This window comes from Phoxinus phoxinus (assembly GCF_949152265.1).
Source record: "Phoxinus phoxinus genome assembly, chromosome: 10".
In the NCBI taxonomy this organism is placed as follows: Eukaryota; Metazoa; Chordata; class Actinopteri; order Cypriniformes; family Leuciscidae; genus Phoxinus; species Phoxinus phoxinus.
In genome coordinates this window covers 23703872-23726269 of record NC_136885.1, presented here as the reverse complement: position 1 = coordinate 23726269, position 22398 = coordinate 23703872, and the positions used below count along the sequence as shown (strand labels likewise).

General features: G+C 35.4%; 1 protein-coding gene across 25 annotated transcripts in view; it reads left to right on the top strand.

Moving 5' to 3' along the window:
* ptk2ab (protein tyrosine kinase 2ab) overlaps positions 1 to 22398 on the top strand; it is a 76473-nt gene that overhangs the window by 39166 nt on the left and 14909 nt on the right. For 8 of the 25 annotated variants that reach the window (XM_079626134.1, XM_079626117.1, XM_079626123.1 and 5 more), the window contains 21 exons: positions 808 to 895; positions 1857 to 1936; positions 2363 to 2425; positions 3342 to 3396; positions 4879 to 5019; positions 5327 to 5404; positions 5490 to 5588; positions 5682 to 5799; positions 6934 to 6973; positions 7263 to 7321; positions 7943 to 7960; positions 9274 to 9330; positions 10361 to 10381; positions 10943 to 11040; positions 11283 to 11367; positions 12646 to 12746; positions 14146 to 14261; positions 14414 to 14514; positions 15302 to 15391; positions 15759 to 15963; positions 21193 to 21304. In XM_079626134.1, coding sequence (XP_079482260.1) covers positions 808 to 895; positions 1857 to 1936; positions 2363 to 2425; positions 3342 to 3396; positions 4879 to 5019; positions 5327 to 5404; positions 5490 to 5588; positions 5682 to 5799; positions 6934 to 6973; positions 7263 to 7321; positions 7943 to 7960; positions 9274 to 9330; positions 10361 to 10381; positions 10943 to 11040; positions 11283 to 11367; positions 12646 to 12746; positions 14146 to 14261; positions 14414 to 14514; positions 15302 to 15391; positions 15759 to 15963; positions 21193 to 21304 — 1825 coding nt within the window. Of the gene's footprint in view, positions 1 to 807; positions 896 to 1856; positions 1937 to 2362; positions 2426 to 3341; positions 3397 to 4878; positions 5020 to 5326; positions 5405 to 5489; positions 5589 to 5681; positions 5800 to 6933; positions 6974 to 7262; positions 7322 to 7942; positions 7961 to 9273; positions 9331 to 10360; positions 10382 to 10942; positions 11041 to 11282; positions 11368 to 12645; positions 12747 to 14145; positions 14262 to 14413; positions 14515 to 15301; positions 15392 to 15758; positions 15964 to 19975; positions 20113 to 21192; positions 21305 to 22398 lie in introns of those variants that run through there. The other 17 variants (XM_079626137.1, XM_079626136.1, XM_079626130.1 and 14 more) reach the window with 4 other exon arrangements.

Sequence of the window (22398 nt, the reverse complement as noted above, 5' to 3'; positions counted from 1 at the left end):
GTGACCAGAATACTTTTTGTGCTCAAAACAAACAAAAATAACAACTTTATTTAATAATTTCTTCTCTTCCCTCTTCGACTTCGTGTAGCTTATAGGGAATCAGGAATAAAGTCAAATAAGGCTTTTTAAACAAAGTGACAGAATTTGTTGCTGTTCTTCCAGATCCGAATCTTCACAAATTTCCCGCCAAAAAGAGCCCAAGCCTACAGATAGTGCATACTGTCTTTGTCAGAACAGATTATTTCCACAATGCATTTTAAAACTATTTGAAACTCATCATATCTGAGGCAGATGGCAGCAGGTTCCAGGTACATCATCCCCAGCCGATCTCGGGAACATAATTGTTTGTAACGTGTGAGGCAGGTGCCACAGCATTCTGCCTCGTTCTCAGGTAGAGAGATGTGTTGAACTAATTTAGTGTAATTGAGAGCAGACAGTGAGCCAGCTGTGAGAGAACAGGGTGTGATTTTTACCCCCCAGACAGACAGCTGCTGAGAGCAGCCACTGATACCACAGTAATTGTGTTGTCTGGCAGACTTTAGAAGATCATGTCTCACCGGCATCTCTAATCAGTCACATATGAGAGGGAAGATGAGTCAACGGCTCCATAATCAGAACCATCATCATTGTTAAGGATTCAAGACGCACAGTAAAGATGTTCAACCTGAGGGCTTTATTTTCTAAAGCATCTGTTGTGATTGGTCAGGCTGTGTGAGAGCTGCCTTCAGAGCCGACTTCAGGTAGAGTTGACAGCATGTGTGTTTTGTTATTAGATAATTTCTTTCATTCTCTTTCTTCTCTCTCCAGATATGAGCTACGGATTCGATATTTGCCTAAAGGATTTTTAAACCAGTTTACTGAGGACCAGCCAACTCTTAACTACTTTTATCATCAGGTGATTAATAGTTAAAATTTTCAGCCTGTGTACTACTGGCAAACCTTTTGATAATGTTTCACCCCAAAATCAAAAAAGGTAGAAAATATAGTAGGCTATATTGTAGGCTTCATTGTCTTAATACAATTATAATGTAAAACCAAGTACTCCCAATTCTCAGTAAGGAATTGCAAAATAATAATAATAAACAAAGTATTTTGGCATAATGGTGTTATTTGTTGCATAGCTTTAAATTTATGCGGATTTTTATTTCAAAAAAGATAATTATATTATAGATGTTTTTGCAAAAATGAGTATCATAATTGTCATGATAAAAATGTCACAATGGAAAAATATAATGGTCCTAAAATAGGTACACAGTATATTTTTCTTTATGGCAATTTTTTGTGTATTTTCTATTTTTAAAAAAAATTATTTTGGGGTGAAATATATATTTTCATGAGATGCACCCACATTGAGTGATTGAGTGGTGGTTTAGTGTTCAAGGCTCAGGGTCCAATACTGGTTTGATCACTGCCAGGTTATACAGAGATCAAACCATGAGCTCTCAAACATCATTATAAAACGCTTAAATGACAAGTGACTGGCCTTGGTGTAAGTTCATGTCTCTATTCTATGGTGCCATCACATGAAAGTTGCACAAACCAATTCCACCTGGTCCTCGATCTATACAAAAGAAATGAAGACAAACGAATTACAAATAGCATGGATTGAGAGGAAAGTACTGCTGCATCAGTTATCAACCTTCATTATTTTTTCATGAATAGAAAATTAGATCTGTATTATTGTGTTTCTTGTAAATTGAAACTCATCATTGTCTTATTTTTATTTATTTGACACGCAATATCGGTCTGCTAAGGAGTGAAATTATAAATTCTGTCATCATCCATCTTGTACAGTCAGTATCACCTTCTGTCTTTCTTTTTGCTTTGCCTAGACTAATATTTCTCTGTATGCCCAGGTGAAAAGTGATTATATGATGGCGATTGCCGATCAAGTTGATCAAGAAATAGCACTTAAACTAGGCTGCATTGAAATCAGGTATGTGTGATGCACATTACATTACACAGCACAACTGTTTTTAACATAATAATAGTAATATGTTTCTTGAGCATCAAACAGCATATTAGAATGATTTCTGAAGGATCATGTGACACTGAAGACTGGGCACAGAAAGCTGAAAATTCAGCTTCGCCATCCCAGGAATTAATATTAAAATATAATTTTACAATATTACTGTTGTTCAGCATTTTTAAATGTATAAAAATAAAACAAAATCTACATTTACGCTGTATTATTAAATTAATGCAGAGTTAGTAAGCATAAAGGCTTCTTTCAAAAACAGTAAAAAAAATAAACTTACCAACCCCAAACTTTCGAATGGTTGTGTAAATTGAAGTGTTTTCCAATTACTTTGATCAACTAAGGATTGAATTCAGACAAATCACTTCCTCTTCTCTGTTCCAGGAGGTTTTTCAGGGACATGCGTGGGAACGCCCTGGATAAGAAATCAAATTATGAATTATTAGAGTAAGTACTGCTTTCTATGTTTAGATCATTAGTATCCAGTTCTTACCTTGTGCCCATATTCAATTATCTGATGCATCTTCAGACATAATCCGTTTTTATTGAACTTTGATGTGAAATCTGCATCGGGTAGTGGTGAGAAAGTTAAAAATAAACTCTACACTGTTTTGCGAGAAATAAAGTTGACATTTGTGAAATTTCAAGTCATAAGTTCTTACTGTTCTCCTCGTCCTTCTTCGGAGGTCTGGTCGTGTCTGTTGGGAAGAGACGCGAGCGGTCAATCGGACAGGAAGATAAATCGGAAGAAATAGAATTATAATTGTGTGGTATACAGGAGCAATTTGAAGAAATGTTGTGAGATAAAGTTGCAATTACCAAAAATGGGCTTCCGTAGGGAAATCACAAAAAGAAATGGCTATCAAAATGTAGTACTGCTGGTTGCTGTCACTATTAACTTGCTCATCACTTTTTTATTTATTTAACGTGTTCAATTAAATTCTGATCAGTTCTCGTATTACTCAGCATTACATCATAAGGTAACAGTACTCTATATGATTATGTGTATTTCAAAACAAGCTCATACTAGACTGAAAGCAGTACTCTAGGTCTTTGAACCATTAGAGGATTTCTCTCCATCTCGTTTTCTTTCAGATTGTGTGTATATGGGTCAGAATAACTAGTCCGTGTTGCATGGCCCTCTGAAACCCGTCTGATCTATTTTGAGTAGAGTATAATTGATCTCTGCGTATCTCCTGCAGTGGTGCAGCGGCTCCATTACTGTAGTGTTTACACTGGAAGAGACAATAACCTCTACCAATGGTTCAGTCTCATTTCTTGTGTTTTTACCCCAAAAACTGATCTGAGGTCTTACTTTCTTTGAAAACTGAAGTCAGTGTCTTTCTGTATTCTCTCCCTGCAGGAAGGACGTTGGTCTACGGAGATTCTTTCCAAAGAGTTTATTAGATTCAGTAAAGGTAAGACATTTCTGATGCTCCTGCGATGACTTCCTCAAAACACGGTGGTTGTCTTGATTTATTGAATGTGACAAAATGCTATTGTTCAGGCAAAATCAATGTTATTACCTACCTGGGTTCTTCTGCGGTCTCACACCCCTGAGATGATTTGGCCCAGTTCTGTTCGCTCTCTCTCTCTCTTTCTCTCTCTCGCTCTCTCTCTCTCTCTCTCTGAAGAAGCCACTGAAGGGAACCGTTCTAATGAAATGCAGTTTGCCACAGAGCCAGTTTCCTTTTCCACCTGACCTACCTAGTCCGTTTCAGTCTTCAGTATGCTGTGGCATGATGCCTACTGTTATTTTCGCTGCTTTTACGGCATTATTCTTTGTGAAAAATTCTATAAAAATGAATTGCCACGCGTTTACATTTTTAAAAGAATTTCTTAAATTACTAATTAATTTACTATTTTTTTCGCTTTTTTCTATTAATAAAAGTAAATATATGTAAATGTTTTCTTTTATTTTTATATATGTAAAAAAAATTGAAAGACAAAAAATATATTAACATCTGAAAATTATGCAGTTCACATTTACATTTTTGCAGTTAGAATCTTCTGTGCTTCTTATTTTTAATTACTGCTCATTGAATCAATATATGCAATTCTCTGTGCATTTAAATTGAGGTTGAGAAAAGGAATAGCGTTTGTGTCCCCTAAGGGATTTCCCTTTTCTTTGTTAAAGGGTATTTTCTGCATATTTTGTGGCTTTCGCTCTCCTCTGCTCTTCCTTTTCATAGTTTACATTCTACCCCAAAGCAGCCCAAAATCGCCGCCTTTTCATTGGTTGCCATGGAAACCCAAGCCCATGTCAAGAGGGAATAGAGAATTACCGACCAGTTTTGAGGATCTTTCGAACATTCTGCATCTCTTATGGAGAGGACCTTGATTCTAATTGGCTATTTATCATGTCTAAATAATGAATACTTTTTGATAGTGTTTGCATAATTTGACGCACACAGCTTGTTTACACCATTAAAGATTCATTTGAAAGCTATTAGGAAACGGTTTAAATTTAGATTATAAGACCCCCTATTGAGATAGCTGTCATTATTTTAGTGATTTCCTTGGCTATGGTCTTAGTCTTGTATTGTGCCATCAAAATGATTGGCATTCTCTCTGAAGAAATATTCATTTAGAAAATTCAGTTATGAACGCCTTTTCCTTTTAAATGATTCAAATGTCCCAGTTTGTTGAAATAAGGTTCTTGTTGTCTAACACTTTAAGGTGAAGTGTGTAGTTTTTGCACCAAACAATTAGTCCCGCCCCAAATGTACGCCATTGTTTGAGCCAGAGGAAACAGAAGTGTTTCACAGTTTACAATCTTTCTAAGTCACGAGTTGCTTAGAGTTGTCAATGCATATTAAACTCGGATAGGAAAAAATCTTTAAAAAAATGGTAAGTAATAGCTTAATTTGATTACAAGTAATTGTGTTTTGTCTTTTCAGGCTAAATCTCTGCGGAAACTGATCCAACAGACGTTCAAACAATTCGCCAATCTGAACGATGAGCAGTGTATCCTCAAATTCTTTGAGATCCTGTCCCCTATATACAGATTCGATAAGGAGTGTTTTAAATGTGCTCTCGGGGTGAGTTGAGTTTAGATGTTAATTAATTCAATTCATTAAAATAAAGCCACAAGGTGTCTAATAACTCTTGATATATTATTTCTTTCTTGATGGTGATTTAATGGTCTGTAGTGCCCTCTGTTGGCTAAAAGATGAATATCGTCTCCAAATGGTCATAATTTTTTTATTTAAATGGATACAGCCTTTAATCATTCGTAATAATTTATTCTTTAATGTGATGGGAAAATAGTGTTGCATTTGTATTTATTAGTTTGTTTGTGTTTCATGAAGTGTTTGAGTTGAATGTGTCTGCTGTTGTGTGTGCTAGTCGAGCTGGGTGATATCAGTGGAGTTGGCCATCGGACCCGAGGAAGGCATCAGTTACTTGACCGACAAAGGCTCAAACGTAAGTACTGTGCAGTCCAATGTATGGGGGAATGAACTGATGGACATCTGTACAGTGTTTATTAAGTCTGTATTTCTTTGTGTAGCCAACACACCTCGCCAACTTCACACAAGTGAAGAGTATTCAGTTCGAGGAGCGAGAGAGGAAGGGAATGCTGCAGTTAGATGTGGCTAGAGCACCTGAGGTAACACCCACACATTTTTCAGTGTATTATTTTGTCTTGTATGTGGTTTTTGTACATGGATATAATAGTACAGTGTTCTTGTGCATTTCTCAGCCTCTGACGGTGACAACTACAACACTGAACACTGCGGAGAACATGGCCGATCTCATTGACGGCTACTGTAGACTTGTTAACGGAAGTTCGTCATCGTTTATTGTCCGTGTACAGAAAGGTGAGAACACAAACACATACATATACACACAAATATAGATCTCAGATAAACTGTTCAAAAGTTTGTGATTTAAAAAAAGAAATTAAAGTAAGGTGTCATTTGTTAACGTTAGTGCATTAACTAACAATGAGCTATATATATTCTTACAGCTTTTATTATCCTTTATGTGTTAGTTAATAAAATGTTTCATGTTAATGCTAGTTCGCAGTGCATTAAACTAATGTTAGCAGATACAGCTTTCAATCTTAAATGTATTAGTGAATGTTGAGATTAATATTCTTACTAAGATTAATTAATGCTGTATTGTTCATTGTTAGTTCATGTTAACAAATGAAACCTTATTGTAAAGTGTTACCAAAATGAATACTTTTATTTAGCAAGGACACATTATATTGATCAAAAGTAATAAAAAAAATATTTATAATGTACAAATGATTTATATTTAAAATAAATGCTGTTTTTATTTCTATTCATCACTTTTATCACGTTTTCACAAAATATATCAAGCAGCACAATGTTTTTAACATTTGTGATAAGAAATGTTTCTTGAGCACCAAATCAGCATATTCAAATGATTTCTGAAGGATCATGTGACACTGAAGACTGGCGTAATGATGATGCTGAAAATGTATTACATTTGAGCTATTTTAAATTGTAATAATATTAACACAATTTTACTGCATTTACTGTATTTTAATAAATAAATAAAATGCAGCACAGGTGAGAGACTTCAAAAACACATAAAGAAATCTCACCGACCCCAAACATTTGAACTGTCTAAATGTTTTATATGCAAAACAACATATTTTCCTAGTTGGAGGTCTGCTAAAAATAAAGCTAAACCAAAATCTTCACAAATAAATTGACCTTACTAATAGATGCGCAACTGTTACTAGCAAGTTCACTCATTAATTATCACATGAACTTCACTGGATTCACTTCCATTGTCACGCCTCATTTGCATAAAACACAGCCATTGCACATTGCCAGTGGTCACTGTTGCTCATGTCACCTCAAATCATCAAATAAACTGATTGAAAATTAAAATTATATTCCTTACTTAGTTTTTGTTGTTGTTATTATTTCTGTTTTGGTTTTCACATTTAAATTTGATCTGTCAATGTTTGTCAACAGAAGGAGAGAGAGCTCTTCCATCTATCCCAAAGGCTCCAAAGTAAGTTTGTCATTAGATAGACTCGGCTCCTCTTACACACTCTGTTCTTGCTCCTTTGGCCTCTTTGGCTCAGACATGTGGAATCTCTCAGTGTACCCTCAACTAATGTGACGCGCAGCCCAGCTCCCATTAATGTGACTGTGGTAGTGCCCATCTGTTATGTCATCCTCCCTGCGCATGCTAATGGAACAGACCGGCACAGTGGCTTCAGTGTAGAAAAAGGTCATGCTGGGATTTAAGTTGGATTGAGAATGTACATGATTCATCTTCTTCAACCTCTGTCACACAGATCAGCAAACCATGAGAAACGGTTGCAAGGAGTCAAGGCCAAAGCAATCTCCATTTCAGGTAAGACTTATCCAAGAGGACTGCATTGTGACCTCGCATTTTCATTGATAATTAATTTAATCCATAACTAATTCCAACCATGTTTTCTGGAAAGCCTGTTGAGATGTCATTAATTCTAAGTTGTTCAAGTTGAAATGAATGTGGTCGAGTCTGTTGCTCTGTATCTAAAACTCCTCCAAACCCTTCAGTTACTTTCTAAACCTTCTCCAACTTACTTTTGTGTGTAGAATGTCCCCACAAGGATGGCGACCTGAAGTCACCTAAATTACAGTCAATGTTCCTAACAAGGAAAATGGTTTAATTAACACTAAATAATGTCTTTGTGAGTTTTACGGGGAAGAAAATGTCATTATCTCAGTGGAATAACAATAGAGATCACTAGGAAGTCCCTCACCATGATAGTGCATGTGTATTTAATATAATCTAAAGCTTTTTTTCAAGAACTTTCTCTTGCTTATACTGGTTTGGGCCTTTGTTTTATTGCATTTTGTAACAGCCATGAAATACTCTTTTGTGCTGTTGCCTCTCCTTCTGTCTGTTATGATAAAGACATTAATCTAATGTTTTCTCTTTCTCTCTGTCTCTCTTCTTAAATCTTTTGCATGCTGATTGGATCCACAGATGATATTGGTGGGGACGGTAAAGTCCAATTTTGTCTTATTGCTGAATTGAGCGGGCTATTCACAGTATATTATTATGAGTCATCTTGATCAGTGTCATTTTGCTGACAAAAAAATGTGAATACATCAATTATTCTAATTGCACATTTAAGTTTCCCATAGACTGTCAATACACTAGTTTTAGAATATAGAATATTTGAGAATATAACTTTAAGATTAAGATATATTATCAATTTAAACTTCAGTCACAATAAAAAAAAGTATGAAATTATTAATTTGCGCCATCACTCTTAAATGTTAATTTTTTTCTTATAACAAAATGTTGTAAAAAAATATATTTAGGTAAAAATTGCTATATATTACTATTTATTTAACTTTTTTTTAACTTTTCAACAATGCCTGTTTGGTGAAAATTATCGTATTTTATTTTAGAGCAAAAGATATTTTAATATCATCAAACGGCTGAACAATATCAGTTTTGTTTTTAATACATTTAATATTTTTTATAGTATTTTTTTTTTTGTTATATTGACGAGCCATATGGCCTCAACTGAACTCCCCAACCATTTGTATTTGAACTTATTAGCTCAACACAGCATGCAATATATTTTTTGAGAGAATATTAAGTATAATAGTTCAAGAAGAACTATTTGCTAAAGCCTGGTGCTCAGAAGACAATTGAACAGTTGCTTCACTGTCAGTGTCCTAGCACAGTTTGACTGCATCCAGAAAAACTAAATACCTAGGTGTATCTGTGTGCTTACAGTGGAATTTGATGTTGTTTTGATCTCGTAAAACTATTCGGTTCAGCCATGCTGGAGACTTTATCTACTGAAAACACACATCCTTTTCTCTCACAGTAAGGGGAAAGTGTTTGCTCACAGCACTCCACTCGTGGGACTTCACTGACAGTCAATACAAGCTGTCAAAACCTGTTGACTTTCCTGCATTGCTGAGTACAGAATATTTGACATAACTTTTTCCTTAAAACCAGACACAATAGCTGTCAGATTACCCATGACTTCATCTGTTTTTCCCAATGACACCAATGCTTTAGAAAGAAATTCCCCCCTCACTGCCAGATGTACTCGCTCTTTAAACACACACTCAGATATCACAGCTGCGAGGATGTGATCGAAGCCAACTCAAACTCCTGCAGAATACATAGACCTCCGAGCACTTTTAAACTTAGCACTGCGGCGTTAATGGGGAAGAGACGATGGAGTGTGTGAGTTGTGCCAAAGATGAGTAGACGTGTTTCTGGTTTTGGAAGGGCTGTTTTTAGCTGATCCTGGTTCATTAGGACTTAAAAATACTGTTTTCCCTTTTCAGAAACGGATGACTACGCTGAGATCATAGACGAAGAGGACACATACACCATGCCCTCCAGTGAGTATCACAGGTTTACACTGATCTCAGACCAGTATTATGGTGCTCTGTTTTAAAAAATCACTTTTTGTGTTTTGTCCACAAATGTTAACTTGTTGAGGAAATCCGAGGTTGTATATTGTGAATATTTCAAAGTTGACTTAAATTAATCTGGAGGGTAAACTATTGGTGTCATAAGTTAGTTCAGCTGTTCTATATTGTAAAAGCATCCTCTAAAGCAAATATATTATTCTGCAAATTTTCCTTACCTACTTTCCTATTATCTACCTGATTTTTGAGCATGCTGTTTGGCATCACAGACACATACGCTCTTGAGACGTTTATAGAGGCTTGAGTCGGTGTCGCTTTCTGCTTAGCTGTTCTTTTAGGTCTGAAACTGAACTCTGTAACGTGGCGTTCAGTTTTTGTCTCTCCCTTTCTGTGCGCTTGCATCAGTCAATCATCATTTGCTCAGTGTGGGCTTGAATATAAAAAGTTTTATAATAACAACTGAACTAAATCCATGTATTGACCAATCCTGGTCACATGGACGCTGTTCCATGTGCTTATAGGACACAAGGGAAGCATTGAAATGGATATGATGTTGAATGCCTTTTTTATAAATAGAACAAACATTTAGCTATATCATATATTCTGGTTTTTTATTTAATAATCTTGTATGTTTGTAACCCCAAAATTACTTTTTTTTATTTTTTATAATATTGATAAGTAAATTTTGTATATATATATATATATATAATATATATATATATATATATATATATATATATATATATATACGGTTTTCTATTTACGTATTTGTTCCACTGGTAGTATTGTTTTTAAGATGAAATTATGCTGTTTAATATTAAATAAACTGCCCACAACTGTGAAATGAACATATAAGTGTTAAAATCACCGGTCCTTTAGCGTTTGTAAACATTCATTAAAATGTTCTTTATAAAAGGAAATAATTATTAGTTAGTGTTGATCTTAATGCTATCCAGTGTTATATTTGCCACTTTGTTTTCTCTCGTTATTGGCACAACAGAATATTATGGACTAGATGAAGGTAAAGCTGTTTCTCCTGCTGTTTTCATTCCCTTCCCTTCATATGCTTGAGACTTCATGTGTGACGGTGGGGCCTGTGTGTTTGTGTGCTTTTGCTTTTGCTTTGCCTGTCTGTGTTTCTTTTGGTTAAATCTTTATACCCTTATTTACTGATGTTTTAAACAGAAATCATTGTTTTTTTGGATTTACCCACATATATGCTGCGTTTTGACTGACACATTCAAGTTCCACTAAAGGTGCTCTAAACTGGCTTTGACACTTTTACATATAAATGGCTTGTTCAGTAACAAATTTTTTCTCTTGTTGATGAATAAACCTTGGTATATTTTCTTTACTGAGTCTTGTTTGCATTTTTGTTTTATAATTGTGTTTTAATGGCATGTATGGGATATATTCTATATTGGAAAGCATATATGAACAGATTCAGATGGAGTAAAGAATTGCATGGTGTCTTGGATCTTGGTTATTTTTCTGGGTACATAGTGCAAAGTGGCCTGTGATAATCATAAATGAAATGATATTTTTAAGCGTTCGTTCACTGTAGGTCCATTTTGTCTTTCAGCCAGAGACTATGAGATCCAAAGAGACAGAATTGAGCTGGGACGCTGTATAGGAGAGGGCCAGTTTGGAGACGTCCATCAAGGGATCTACTTGTGTCCGGTATAAATGACTTGTTACATGTTATTAAATTATTTAAACAGTAATTATGTGAAATATTATTAGAATTTGAAATAACTTTTCAATTTTATTTCCTGTAAAATTATTCTAAAGTGCTGACTTGGTTCTTATCAAACAAACTATTGAAAAAGGTGGTGCTTTAATGAATAGATGAACAAAGTTAAAGCATTTGTTTGCATTTTCGGTTATTAAATACTTGTTTTTTGTTTCTTTTTTGCCGTCAGGAGAACCCTGCACTCTCTGTGGCAATAAAGACGTGTAAGAACTGCACCTCGGACAGCGTTCGAGAGAAGTTCCTCCAGGAGGCCTGTGAGTGTCAAACCCAGCAGCCCATAGCAGCACTGAATATCTGCGTCATTCACACGGCTGTGTCCGTCAACTTTCCATCACTTAAATTAAGAGGAATGTGTTTTGTTTAGTTGGTGCGGAAACTCCAAACATTTTCCGAATGTGGAGTTTGTGAGAGCACAGCTGTTGGCTTTTGTACACTTGAACAGGTGCTGGTGTGAGTGAGAGTGAAGGAAAGGTCAGGCACTAATAAATAGAACATGATGTTTTTACCACAGCTTTTATAGATCCTTCACAGATAATTAGATTTAACTGTATAATTCAGTTTTGTCTGATTTAGATACACATGATGCACATCCCACTATTCTGAATATCACCTAGTAATGTCATACCACACTTATTGAAGGGATAGTTCACCCAAAACAATTTAGTCATAATTTACTCGCACTCAAGTTGTTCCAAACCTGTATGAATTTCTTTCTCTTTGCTGAACACAAAAGAAGATATTTTGAAGAATATCGGTAACCAAACAGTTGATGGGCCCTATTGACTTCCATAGCTTTTTTTCTTCATACTATGGAAGCAAATGGGGCCTCATCTCACAATTTGTATACCGGTAAATGAGTAGTTCTTTTTTGATTTTGCCTGGTTTGGCCCAGATTTTACTTTAGGCAGCATGTTGTGACCAAAAAAAAAAAATACTACATTGTTTAGGAGACGATATACAAAAGAAATGCACTTAAAACAATCTGTACATACTATGCAAGTAATTTATTGTTCTTTCATTATGAATGCAACAACAAATATGTGCACTACCGTTTACATTTTGGGGTCATAAAGACCAAGGCTGCATTTATCTGATAGAAAATACAGTAAAAACTGTAATATTTTGAAATGTTATTATAATTTTAAATAACTGTTTTCTGTTTTAAAATGTTTTAACGTAATTTATTCATGCAATGACCGCTGCATTTTTAGCTTAATTTCTCTAGTTTTCAGTGTCACATGATCCTTCAGAAATCATTCTAATATGCTGATTTGGTGCTCAAAAAACATTTCTTATTATTCTCAATGTTGAAAACCGATCAGCATTCATTTAAAATAGTAATCTTTTGTAACATTATAAATGTCTTTACTGTCTCTTTTGATACATTTTACTGAAACTTGTACCTGAAACTTTTGAATGGTAGTGTATGTTTTTCATAACAAATGCAGTTGTACTGTATATGCTGCAGTACGCCCTGCTGAAATGTCATAGCAGTGATGTTGGATTAATTTGACCTCTCTGTGTTCCTGCAGTGACCATGCGACAGTTCGATCACCCGCATATTGTTAAGCTGATTGGTGTCATTACAGAAAACCCAGTGTGGATCATCATGGAGCTGTGCACACTGGGAGAGGTGGGGCTTTCTTTACTTATGGCAGGCTATCTGGGTTATGTGTAGTAGTTTGCATTGGGTTTGGGGAAGGGGTTTGAACACGTCATAAATGTCCAAGGGAACATGTCCTATTATTAAACGCATTAAGCTCACATTATTCGCAAAGATGGCAGCCGGGTTAAAGCTGGATGAATCTATCTTGACTGCTTGTCTCATAAACTGGCCATAAAGGCGTAGTAAATATGATTGCTAGCCGGGGCTGTTGTCCTATCACTTCTCAGATGATTCAATCCAACTGAGACACTGGGAATGAGGGTAAATGGGCTTTCTGATGGGAAACTGTTACCTGCTAAACTGCTAAAAACTCTAAAGTCTCTACAGGGGTTCTGCATTAACATAAAGCCCTATTTACACCCGGTGTTAACATCTGTCTTGGGTGATCCGGTGATAAAAAGCAGACAGCTAAGACCCATGCTGTTCACATCTGGGGCCAGATTGAGAAAACATTCTTTAGAGTAATTCTAACTTTAAAAATGACTGATTTTATTTTGATTCCCAAATAGTAATGTTCTTATATTTTTTCTTAAAGGGATACTTCACCCAAAATGGAAATTCAGTCATTATTTACCAGTACTCATGACGTTCCAAACCTGTATGACTTTTGTTCTTCTGTGGAACACAAAAGAAATTATATGAACTATCCCTTTAAGATAGTTAAGATAAAACTTTACAAAAATGTAAATGTTCTTACAAATCATTGTAAATAACCTAAGTTAGAATAACCTCCAGATTGTCTTAAATCTCCAAAGGTAATGTTATAATTATTTGGTTTATATTCATTTATTTGTTTCAAATATTAGGAATTTCAATTATTCGAGAAACTATATAAAAAAATTGTATATTCAAACTTCTCATGATCTACATGTTTTTTTTCCTGACATTGAAGTGAATGGTATGTTGCAGTATACAGATGGCAGACATAACCGAGATATTCCATGAAGTTTTGTGCATATACTCTATGCATGTAAAAACTTAGTTTAAGTTAAATGATTTAAGTTAAAGTTATTTTACTAATTTTTTTCCCCCAGACCATCATTAAATGTGGTTTGAGTAATCACAAAAAATGATTTGAATCTTGTTCACACCTCTATTTCGAGTTGACTACTTGTGATGACCCCTTCAGCTGTGATTTCTTAAATCTGTGTGCTGTTGTCACAGTTGTGGGAGGAAAAAACAGAATGCAACATGAGATATAGGCTGTGGTTTCCTGTGACCTGTACAACAGCTCCATCTAATGTTCATTGTTGGGTTTGACTCTGACAGTGCTGTATGTTAATTTACATTTGCTGTGCATTTGCATATAAAGCTTGCGTAATATTATTTCATTATTTACTGAAGTATTTATGCTTTTATTTTTCAGTTGCGTTCCTTTCTTCAGATTAGGAAGTACAATCTGGATTTAGCATCGCTTATCCTGTTTTCTTACCAGCTCAGCACAGCCCTTGCGTACCTAGAGAGCAAACGCTTTGTGCACAGGTAAGTGTCCACATCTTGCAAACACTGCTGGTATCGTAGTCATCACTTTCCCTTTCTATGCATTATTTATTTTACTGATTTTGTACTGATAGTCTTGGATATATAAGGCAGTTCTTAAAGGTGTCTACTGAACTTTCCTAATGTTTTTTTAGGGACATTGCGGCACGTAACGTTCTTGTGTCTTCAGCGGACTGTGTGAAGCTGGGAGACTTCGGGTTGTCTAGATACATGGAGGACAGCTCTTATTATAAAGGTATGAAGGCACTGTTGATATGTATACTTTTTTTTTGTGTGTCCTCAAAAAGAAACAGTGGCAACATAACAAACAGAGCAAAATGGTGACTGTAACATAAGCTAATACAGTACTTTTTAACAGACATAATTAAGTGTGAAAATGAAAGGAAAAAAAACATTTATTTACTAAACTAATTAAGCTATATATATATGCAAGCGCCAACGCTCTACTGTTTGAGTTACAGGAAACATACATACATATATATACCTGTATCGGCAAGTACCAAAAATGTCAGTATCATCCTTGTTATGGGAATGTATATAGTATATGTACTATGTAATATATACTGATGAAAACTCAGCTTTGCCATCACAGGAACAAATTACATTTGAAAATAAATTAAAGTGTAAGAGTTTTTAAAAAGTGTATTTTTTATTTTATTTTTTTTAACTATATTTTTTATCAAATACATGCAGCCTCGTTGAGCATAACAGACTTCTTTAAAAATCAAAAAATCTTACCAACCCCAAACTTTTGAACGGTAGTTGACATTGGGGTTCAAAAGCCTTTTTTAAATTAAACCTCAAAACAGATTTTAAAAGCAACTAATGATTTCATGTTAAAAAAAAGAAGAATATATATACATAAAGAAATATTTTAAATTCTATTTTAAGTTTTCACTCAAATTGCTATGCTGATAATATAATTTGTAGTGAAAATGGTTGCATTGAATTAGAAAATAATGCCAAAATGGAAGCATTCTCACTAGTGGGCTCTCTCTCTCTCTCTCTCTCTCTCTCTGCAGCCTCTAAAGGAAAACTACCTATTAAATGGATGGCGCCAGAGTCAATAAACTTCAGACGTTTTACCTCAGCCAGTGACGTGTGGATGTTTGGTAAGTGTGTGTGTGCTTTACTGCTTTCAATTCCTCTAGTCAAAATCAGAAACTCAAAGTCATGTGCATGTTCAGACATTGAAACAGCCCACAAAAACAGTTTCCATTAGCATTATGCGTTCAATGCATTTGGGACATCTAAATAGTTTAGAAAATGTCTCTGTGTGTGTCTATAAAGATGTGGCGTAGAGCTTGAATTTTTCCATCATCTGTGTGTAGCGAAAGTTTAATTAATAGTGTAGATTGGAGAGTGATGCCGCTTGTTTTATTGCAGTCTTTAATTAGTGCTAAAGTTGGGTTTCATCTAAAGTGGAATACTGCGATTGTCTTCATGTGTATCTAAACTCACTTTATGTTTGTGTTTTAGGGGTGTGTATGTGGGAGATACTGATGTACGGAGTGAAGCCGTTTCAAGGCGTGAAGAATAACGACGTGATTGGTCGGATTGAGAACGGCGAGCGTCTGGCTATGCCTCCTAACTGCCCGCCGACCCTCTACAGCCTGATGACCAAGTGCTGGGCGTACGATCCCAGCAAACGGCCACGATTCACTGAGCTCAAAGGTCAACTAAGGTCAGTCACATAACTTTGAGTTTTGCACAAATTCTGCTCCGTTCACTTTTAGCTGCATTTGAATTTTGAAAGGTCATGGTCAACAATTAAGCTTCCTTCTTAGGCTATGTTCAGACAGCAGGCAAATCTGATTTTTTTTTCTCTCAAATCAGAGGTAGACTGTCCGCACTATTAATTGCAAGTGATTAAATAAGGTTTGTGTGTCCTGGTATAATCAACCTATCTGCATGAGTTGCTTTTTTAATGACGTAGGCATATGGACGTATGTGACGAGGCTTTCAAAATGGATGCAGGAAAAATGGATCTCTTTCAAAATAAGCACCCTGTCGAGTCACGGTTCAGATCTCCGTTTCACAGGAAAAAAAATCCACAACGGAGGAGACTAGTATACATGTTTGAATGTATACTTTCTGCATTTCTGTTACTGGTTTTGACGTTGCCGTTCTGTGTCGCCTTAAGAATGATACAAAAGAATTTGAAACGTGTTGAGCGTTCAGACTGAGACAAATCTGTAAAAATCCGATTGGAATTGCATTTCAAATCGCCTTCAAATTTGGTTTTAATCAGATAAGAAAAAATCTTTGAAATAAAATCTGATTTTGTGTGTTTTTTGCAGTCCAGACTGTCAAAAACCCCTCTGGATAAAAACTGGATATGCAAAAAATCTGATTACCTCATAACCACAGTAAATGATTCTGCCTGATAGCAGTAGATGGCGCTGTAATCCTCTAGTATAAATAACTGTGTGACTGGCGTGATTGTTTAAACATTCACCCATGCTCGATTGAGTTGAATGAAAAGGCCTGAGGTTAGACCTGTAATGCAGTTTATGTCCGAGCTGTGGTGCTCATGCAGGCTATTCAAGTCCAAGTGACATTACTAGTGCGGTTTAGAGCTCTATGTTATAAAGATAATGTACATGCTACATTTACAGTGGTTGTTACTGTTTCATATAATTGTTCATGTCCATATGTGCACCATATTTTTATGTTTTCTGATATGATACAAGAGCTTTTTTTGTGAAGTCAACACTAATATTTAAACAGCAGGACATTTTCTTTATTTTACTCTTATTTAACAGCAACTGGTGTTGTTACATTGGTTTATATTTATATTGTACTTTTGGTTTATCACAAATGTTTTATTATAAGTTACTTCTCACTAAGGTCATTTATAACTACAGTTTTTAATGAGCATTTTTATCAGATTTAGCAGTGCAACAGCACTCACTTAATTTTGTATTTTAAACATTATCGTTAGGCTTTTCACTGGAACTGTTCAATGCAATTATTTATTTATTTTTTCTCTGTTTTATAATGTTATTTGTAGTCGGATGTTTCATAAAATTAAAACAAAAACATCTTCCCATGCACATATGGAGTACTATTCAAAGGTTTGGGTTTAGTAAAACATTTTTTTAAAGAAATTAATACTTTTATTCATCAAGTAAATCAATTTATTATATTTCAAATAGATGCTGTTGAACTTTCTATGTACCAAAACAGTCCTGAAAAAAGGATCACGGTTTCACAGAAATATTAAGCAGCACAACTGATAATCAACAGATAATAATAAGAAATGTTCCTTGAGAAGCAAATAAGCGTATTAGAATAATTTCTGAAGGATCATGTGACACTGAAGACTGGATTCTGCTTTGCAATCACAGGAATAAATTATTATAAATTTTATCAAAATAAAAAAACATATTTTGCATTGTCATAATATTTCACAATATTACTGTTTTTACAGTATTTTTAATCAAATAAATGCAGCCTTGATGAACAAAAGAGACCTCTTTCAAAAACATTAATATGTCTTGCTATGTAAGTGTAAACACGGAGAATTGCATTCTTAATCTTGTTAAGCCTTGACTCAACTTCAAGTCTATGACACTTCCTGTCTGGACCTGATTTCATAGTTACAATAGCAACTATTGAAGAAATCCATCCTTTTTTTCTTTCTCACACATCCTTGGGTGTTTGTCTCTCCCTGGCCCTTTCAGGCATGTACACGCACTCCCTGCATCTTTCATGATACAATAGTATTGAGTTCCCAAATGTCTGTTCTTGTCCACACATGCAGTCGATTCCTGTAAACGCTAATAGAGAGGGGGGAAAACGACCTGTACTCTGACAGGCCATCAAACACACGATTCCTCAATAATCTGAGGAATCTTGTCTGCCTTAAGCAAAAACATCCAAGTTTGATATTAAACAGATTTGACAGCATGAGATATTTCCAAAATCTCACGTTATACACGCATGCCCCAGATATCCAAATTGAGACAGATATGTCATGTTGCATCTTGAGCTTCCAAATTTATTCCTTGTTTAGGTATCTTGGATGGAGTGAAATTGTTAAAACGCGTATCGGAAAAAACGGTTCCCTCTCTGTACCCTCATTAATTTAGTTGTACATTAAATAGTAGCACGTCTGTTTCTAGGAGACCCTGTAAATATTTGCACTGTTAATGCCATTTATGAAGCCAAATTGCAGCCATAACCGGTGCTGAAGTTATCAGAGCAGGTTTAGTCAATATGTTGTGTTTGATAAGGAAATTAGCCACTGTATACTTGAGATCTATTGGTGGATTTATGGTCTTTAGAGTGTAATCTCAAGGTCAGCGTTGATGGGGTTTGTTTTAAAAGAGCGTCACGTTTATGATTGCTAAACAGCAGTTTTAATAGAACACAAATAAAGTTTGTGTACCTTCCCCAAAATTATCTCTTAATGTTATTCCATCGGTGCACACTTAGATGAAGCGATGATTGTGAAATTGAATGGTCACATGGGTTTGACACACAGGATGCTCAAACAATTGGCTGTTCGTCAGAAGTCTTTGTCAGCGATTGCAGAAAGAAGGTCTAGTCTAAACAAACTGAGGAATGAATCATTGTGTTTGTCTTCGCACTCAATAGTTTGATTCTAAACATCGTAGAAGTGCTGTAGTTTGCGTGTCTGTACTACTGTGTGTGTTGAGATGTTTGGTGCTTGATTCTGGACAGCTGAATTAGCCAGGTGTGAATGTTGTCAGTTTCTTTTAAAAATAACAGCCCAGTAAAGTTCAGCATCAGACTTGAGAAATGAGTGTTTGATGGAGCAGACGGTCTGTTATTCACAGGCAGGCAGAGGATGATGGATTGATATGGTTTGGGTCAGTCTGGGACTCGATGGTCATTCCATAGATTCTGTATGTGGCCTTTGAGAGACTGCAGAGATGTTCTCCCTTTTTTCCATTAGGATATTAGGTAAAGATCATGTTCCATGATGATCATTTGTAAATATATAAAAGATTTATTTTTGTAAGTGAATGCAACACAATCACGAACATAAATGGACAACTTTAAAGGCGATTTTCTTAATGTTTAAATTTATTTTGCACCCTCAGATTCTAGATTTTCAAATAGTTGTATCTCGGCCAAATATTGTCATATCCTAACAAACCATACATCAATGGAAAGCTTATTTATTCAGCTTTCAGATGATGTATACATCTCAATTTTAAAAAAAATGGCCCATGCGACTGGTTTTGTGGTCCAGGGTGACATTTTTGTTAAGATTTCTGAGGCCAAATTGTGCTTTTAATGTTTTTTATTAAGCTGCTTTTAAAGGTTTTTTTTTTTTTTTTTTTTACATTTTGAAAGGTTTTGTTAAGAAACTTTTTTTTGTACTATTTTTTGTTTTAATGAAATTGATTAATTGTTTGGAAACTTGGATTAAAATTGTTTTCAATCCTCAATAGCTATCAAGCCCAAATTTATCATGGCACATTTGAATCTGGTTTATTAGATTCAGCTACAGCTTTTGTCGTTGAGCGCCTGAGACCCCTGCGACAGTTACGGCTGTGTATGATGGACTGGGTGTGGGGAAGCTCAACAGGTCTGGATTGATCACAACAGGTGTCCCTTCTGTAGTGTTTATCCTGTGTCTCTCTCTCTCTCTCTCGCTCTCTCTCTCTCTCTCCCTCTCTCGCTCTCTCTCTCCCTCTCTCCATCCACTCGTGGTCTCTCTGAGATAATAGAGTTTCCAGAAATAGACCCTCTCTCAGTCCGCTTGCATTCTCTCCCCACTACGACTTACATGCTCCATTCTTTCGCACCTCTTGCGTTTGTGTAGCCACCTCTGAGCGCAAGACTTCACTGACGACAGGTACGAGCTTCACACATCGATACTATAAAGACTGTGTGGTGAGTTTTAAGGTCATTAATAACATTTATTTGATCACTAAAGCCATTTCTGTGCATGTACTGGAGCGTGAGCTGAGCCCACCCTGAAACTGCACTACCGTTTGTGGTTTTGGGGTCGGTAAGATTTTCAAAGAAGCCTCTTATGCTAACCAAGGCTGCATTCATTAAATTAAAAACAGTGAAAACGGTAATATTGTGTATATACTATTACGTAGCACTTCAATTTAAAATAACTATTTTCTGCATATTTTGTTTTAAATAATTTATTCCTGTGATGGCAAAGCTGTTTTTATTTTTTCAGCAGCCATTACTCCAGTCTTCAGTGTCACGTGATCCTTCAGAAATCATTCTAATTTGAAGTTTGGTGCTGACGAAACATTTCCTCTTATCAGTTGAAAACAGCCGCTTAACATTTTTTTGTGGATACTGGGTAAATGTTTTTACTGTCACTTTTCAAAAAAAACATCTATTAAATGTATCCTTGCTGAATAAAATTATTAATGTATTTAACAGATAAAATTGTGCTGGCCTTAAACCTTTGAACATTAGTATATATGACCTAAGGCAGTATATAATGCATAAAGAATGTTTGCTTATGTCTTTGTATTAGTGTCTCTTTTTATTCACATGGCAGTCTAGAATGAGAAATGTAAAAGGATTATGTGTTAACGTCATGAAATGCCTGTCATGCTCTTATTCAGGCTGTTTGACATTACTTGAGCTTGTCGTGACGTATTTGATTGTGAAATAGCGTTTCCATTTTCCCTGGTAGTCGACCATGTGTGGGTTGGGATCTTACACTGACTCGTTTGTGATGATAGTGTGACTCCACCTTTCAATCAGTTGCATAAAATTGGAAATGTCTTCCTCTTGAACTCATTCTTATTTATAGGAATGCTAGTTTGTGGGGAAATTAACTTACATTCACATTTGTACTAAAGAGCTTTATTACTTTTCAAACTCGAGGATCTATATTTAGGTCTCATCGTTTTAGAAGAAAGATGTTGATGTTTGATAGTGTTTTACACCGGTGTTTGTGCAGTACAATCCTCTCGGATGAGAAGGCTCAGCAGGAGGAGCGCAGCCGTATGGAGATGAGGAGACAAGTCCCCGTGTCCTGGGACTCCGGAGGGCCGGACGAGGCGCCACCCAAAGTAAGTAACAGCGCTGGGCTATTTCTTATGTTAAACAAGCTGATTTACAATGTCCTAATTAATGTGCAACTGGCTAAGAATGCAACAAGAAAATTTTGTTTTAAATTCATTGGATTGTTCATGTGTTTTTTACATTTATGGCAGCCTGAGTTCATCTGGAACAGCAGATTTATTACTAAGGTTAACAGCGTGTCACCATTTGTCACCCTAGCACATGGTGGCTTGTTAGGAGTTGTAGTATATATGTGTGTTTTTTTAACGTAAACCAGGTCTTTTTTTTTTCTTTTTTTTTGTGAAAGAAAGAGTAATTTTTCCCCATGAAAACTTTGACTGTTTCGCTTACAATATTATTCAACATTTTATTTAGCAGCAAAAAAGTGTTAGACAAGAGTGTCAGTGTATCGTTTAAACATTTTTACAGGACAAGATGCATTTTTAAGATTTATGCAAGAAAAAGACTAAAAATATATTTCCTGCAGTGATTGATTCATTATTGTATGTGTGTATAGTTAGCCAGCAATTTCCCAGACCTTCTGTAATCTCAGCTCTCCAATGCCAGGTCACGTCTTCTGTCATGAAACATCACTGTATCTTGGATACACAGTACCTTTCTAGTTTTTCATTTGTTGCGGTTACATACAGTAGGGTCTGAACATCTGAGACCGCAACACAAAGTATATTATTAGCATAGCATCTGGTTTATTTGCTTGTTTAATTAGTGTCCTAAAAATAGTGCAGAATTTAAATCTTTAAATATTTATATGTGAATATTTCCTGATATTTCAATATTTTGATTAGATTTTGAATCACAGATATTCACTGTGGTCTCAGGCTTTTGGACCCCACTGTGTAGTACATATGCTTCCCATATGCAAAAATGCTTCTTCACATGGTGTTATCTGTCTTCACTTCTCTCTTCATCTTCATCTCTTCAACAAGCTTAATATGAAAATAAATATGATTAGACATGTTGTGATCTTTCCTTGTCTGCTATTAAAGTGTTTTAATCTCAATTTTTTATTAAGTCAATCACCCTTTGGTTGATCAATAAACTATACAACATTTAGTCCAAAAAATTAAGCCTTTTTATGATG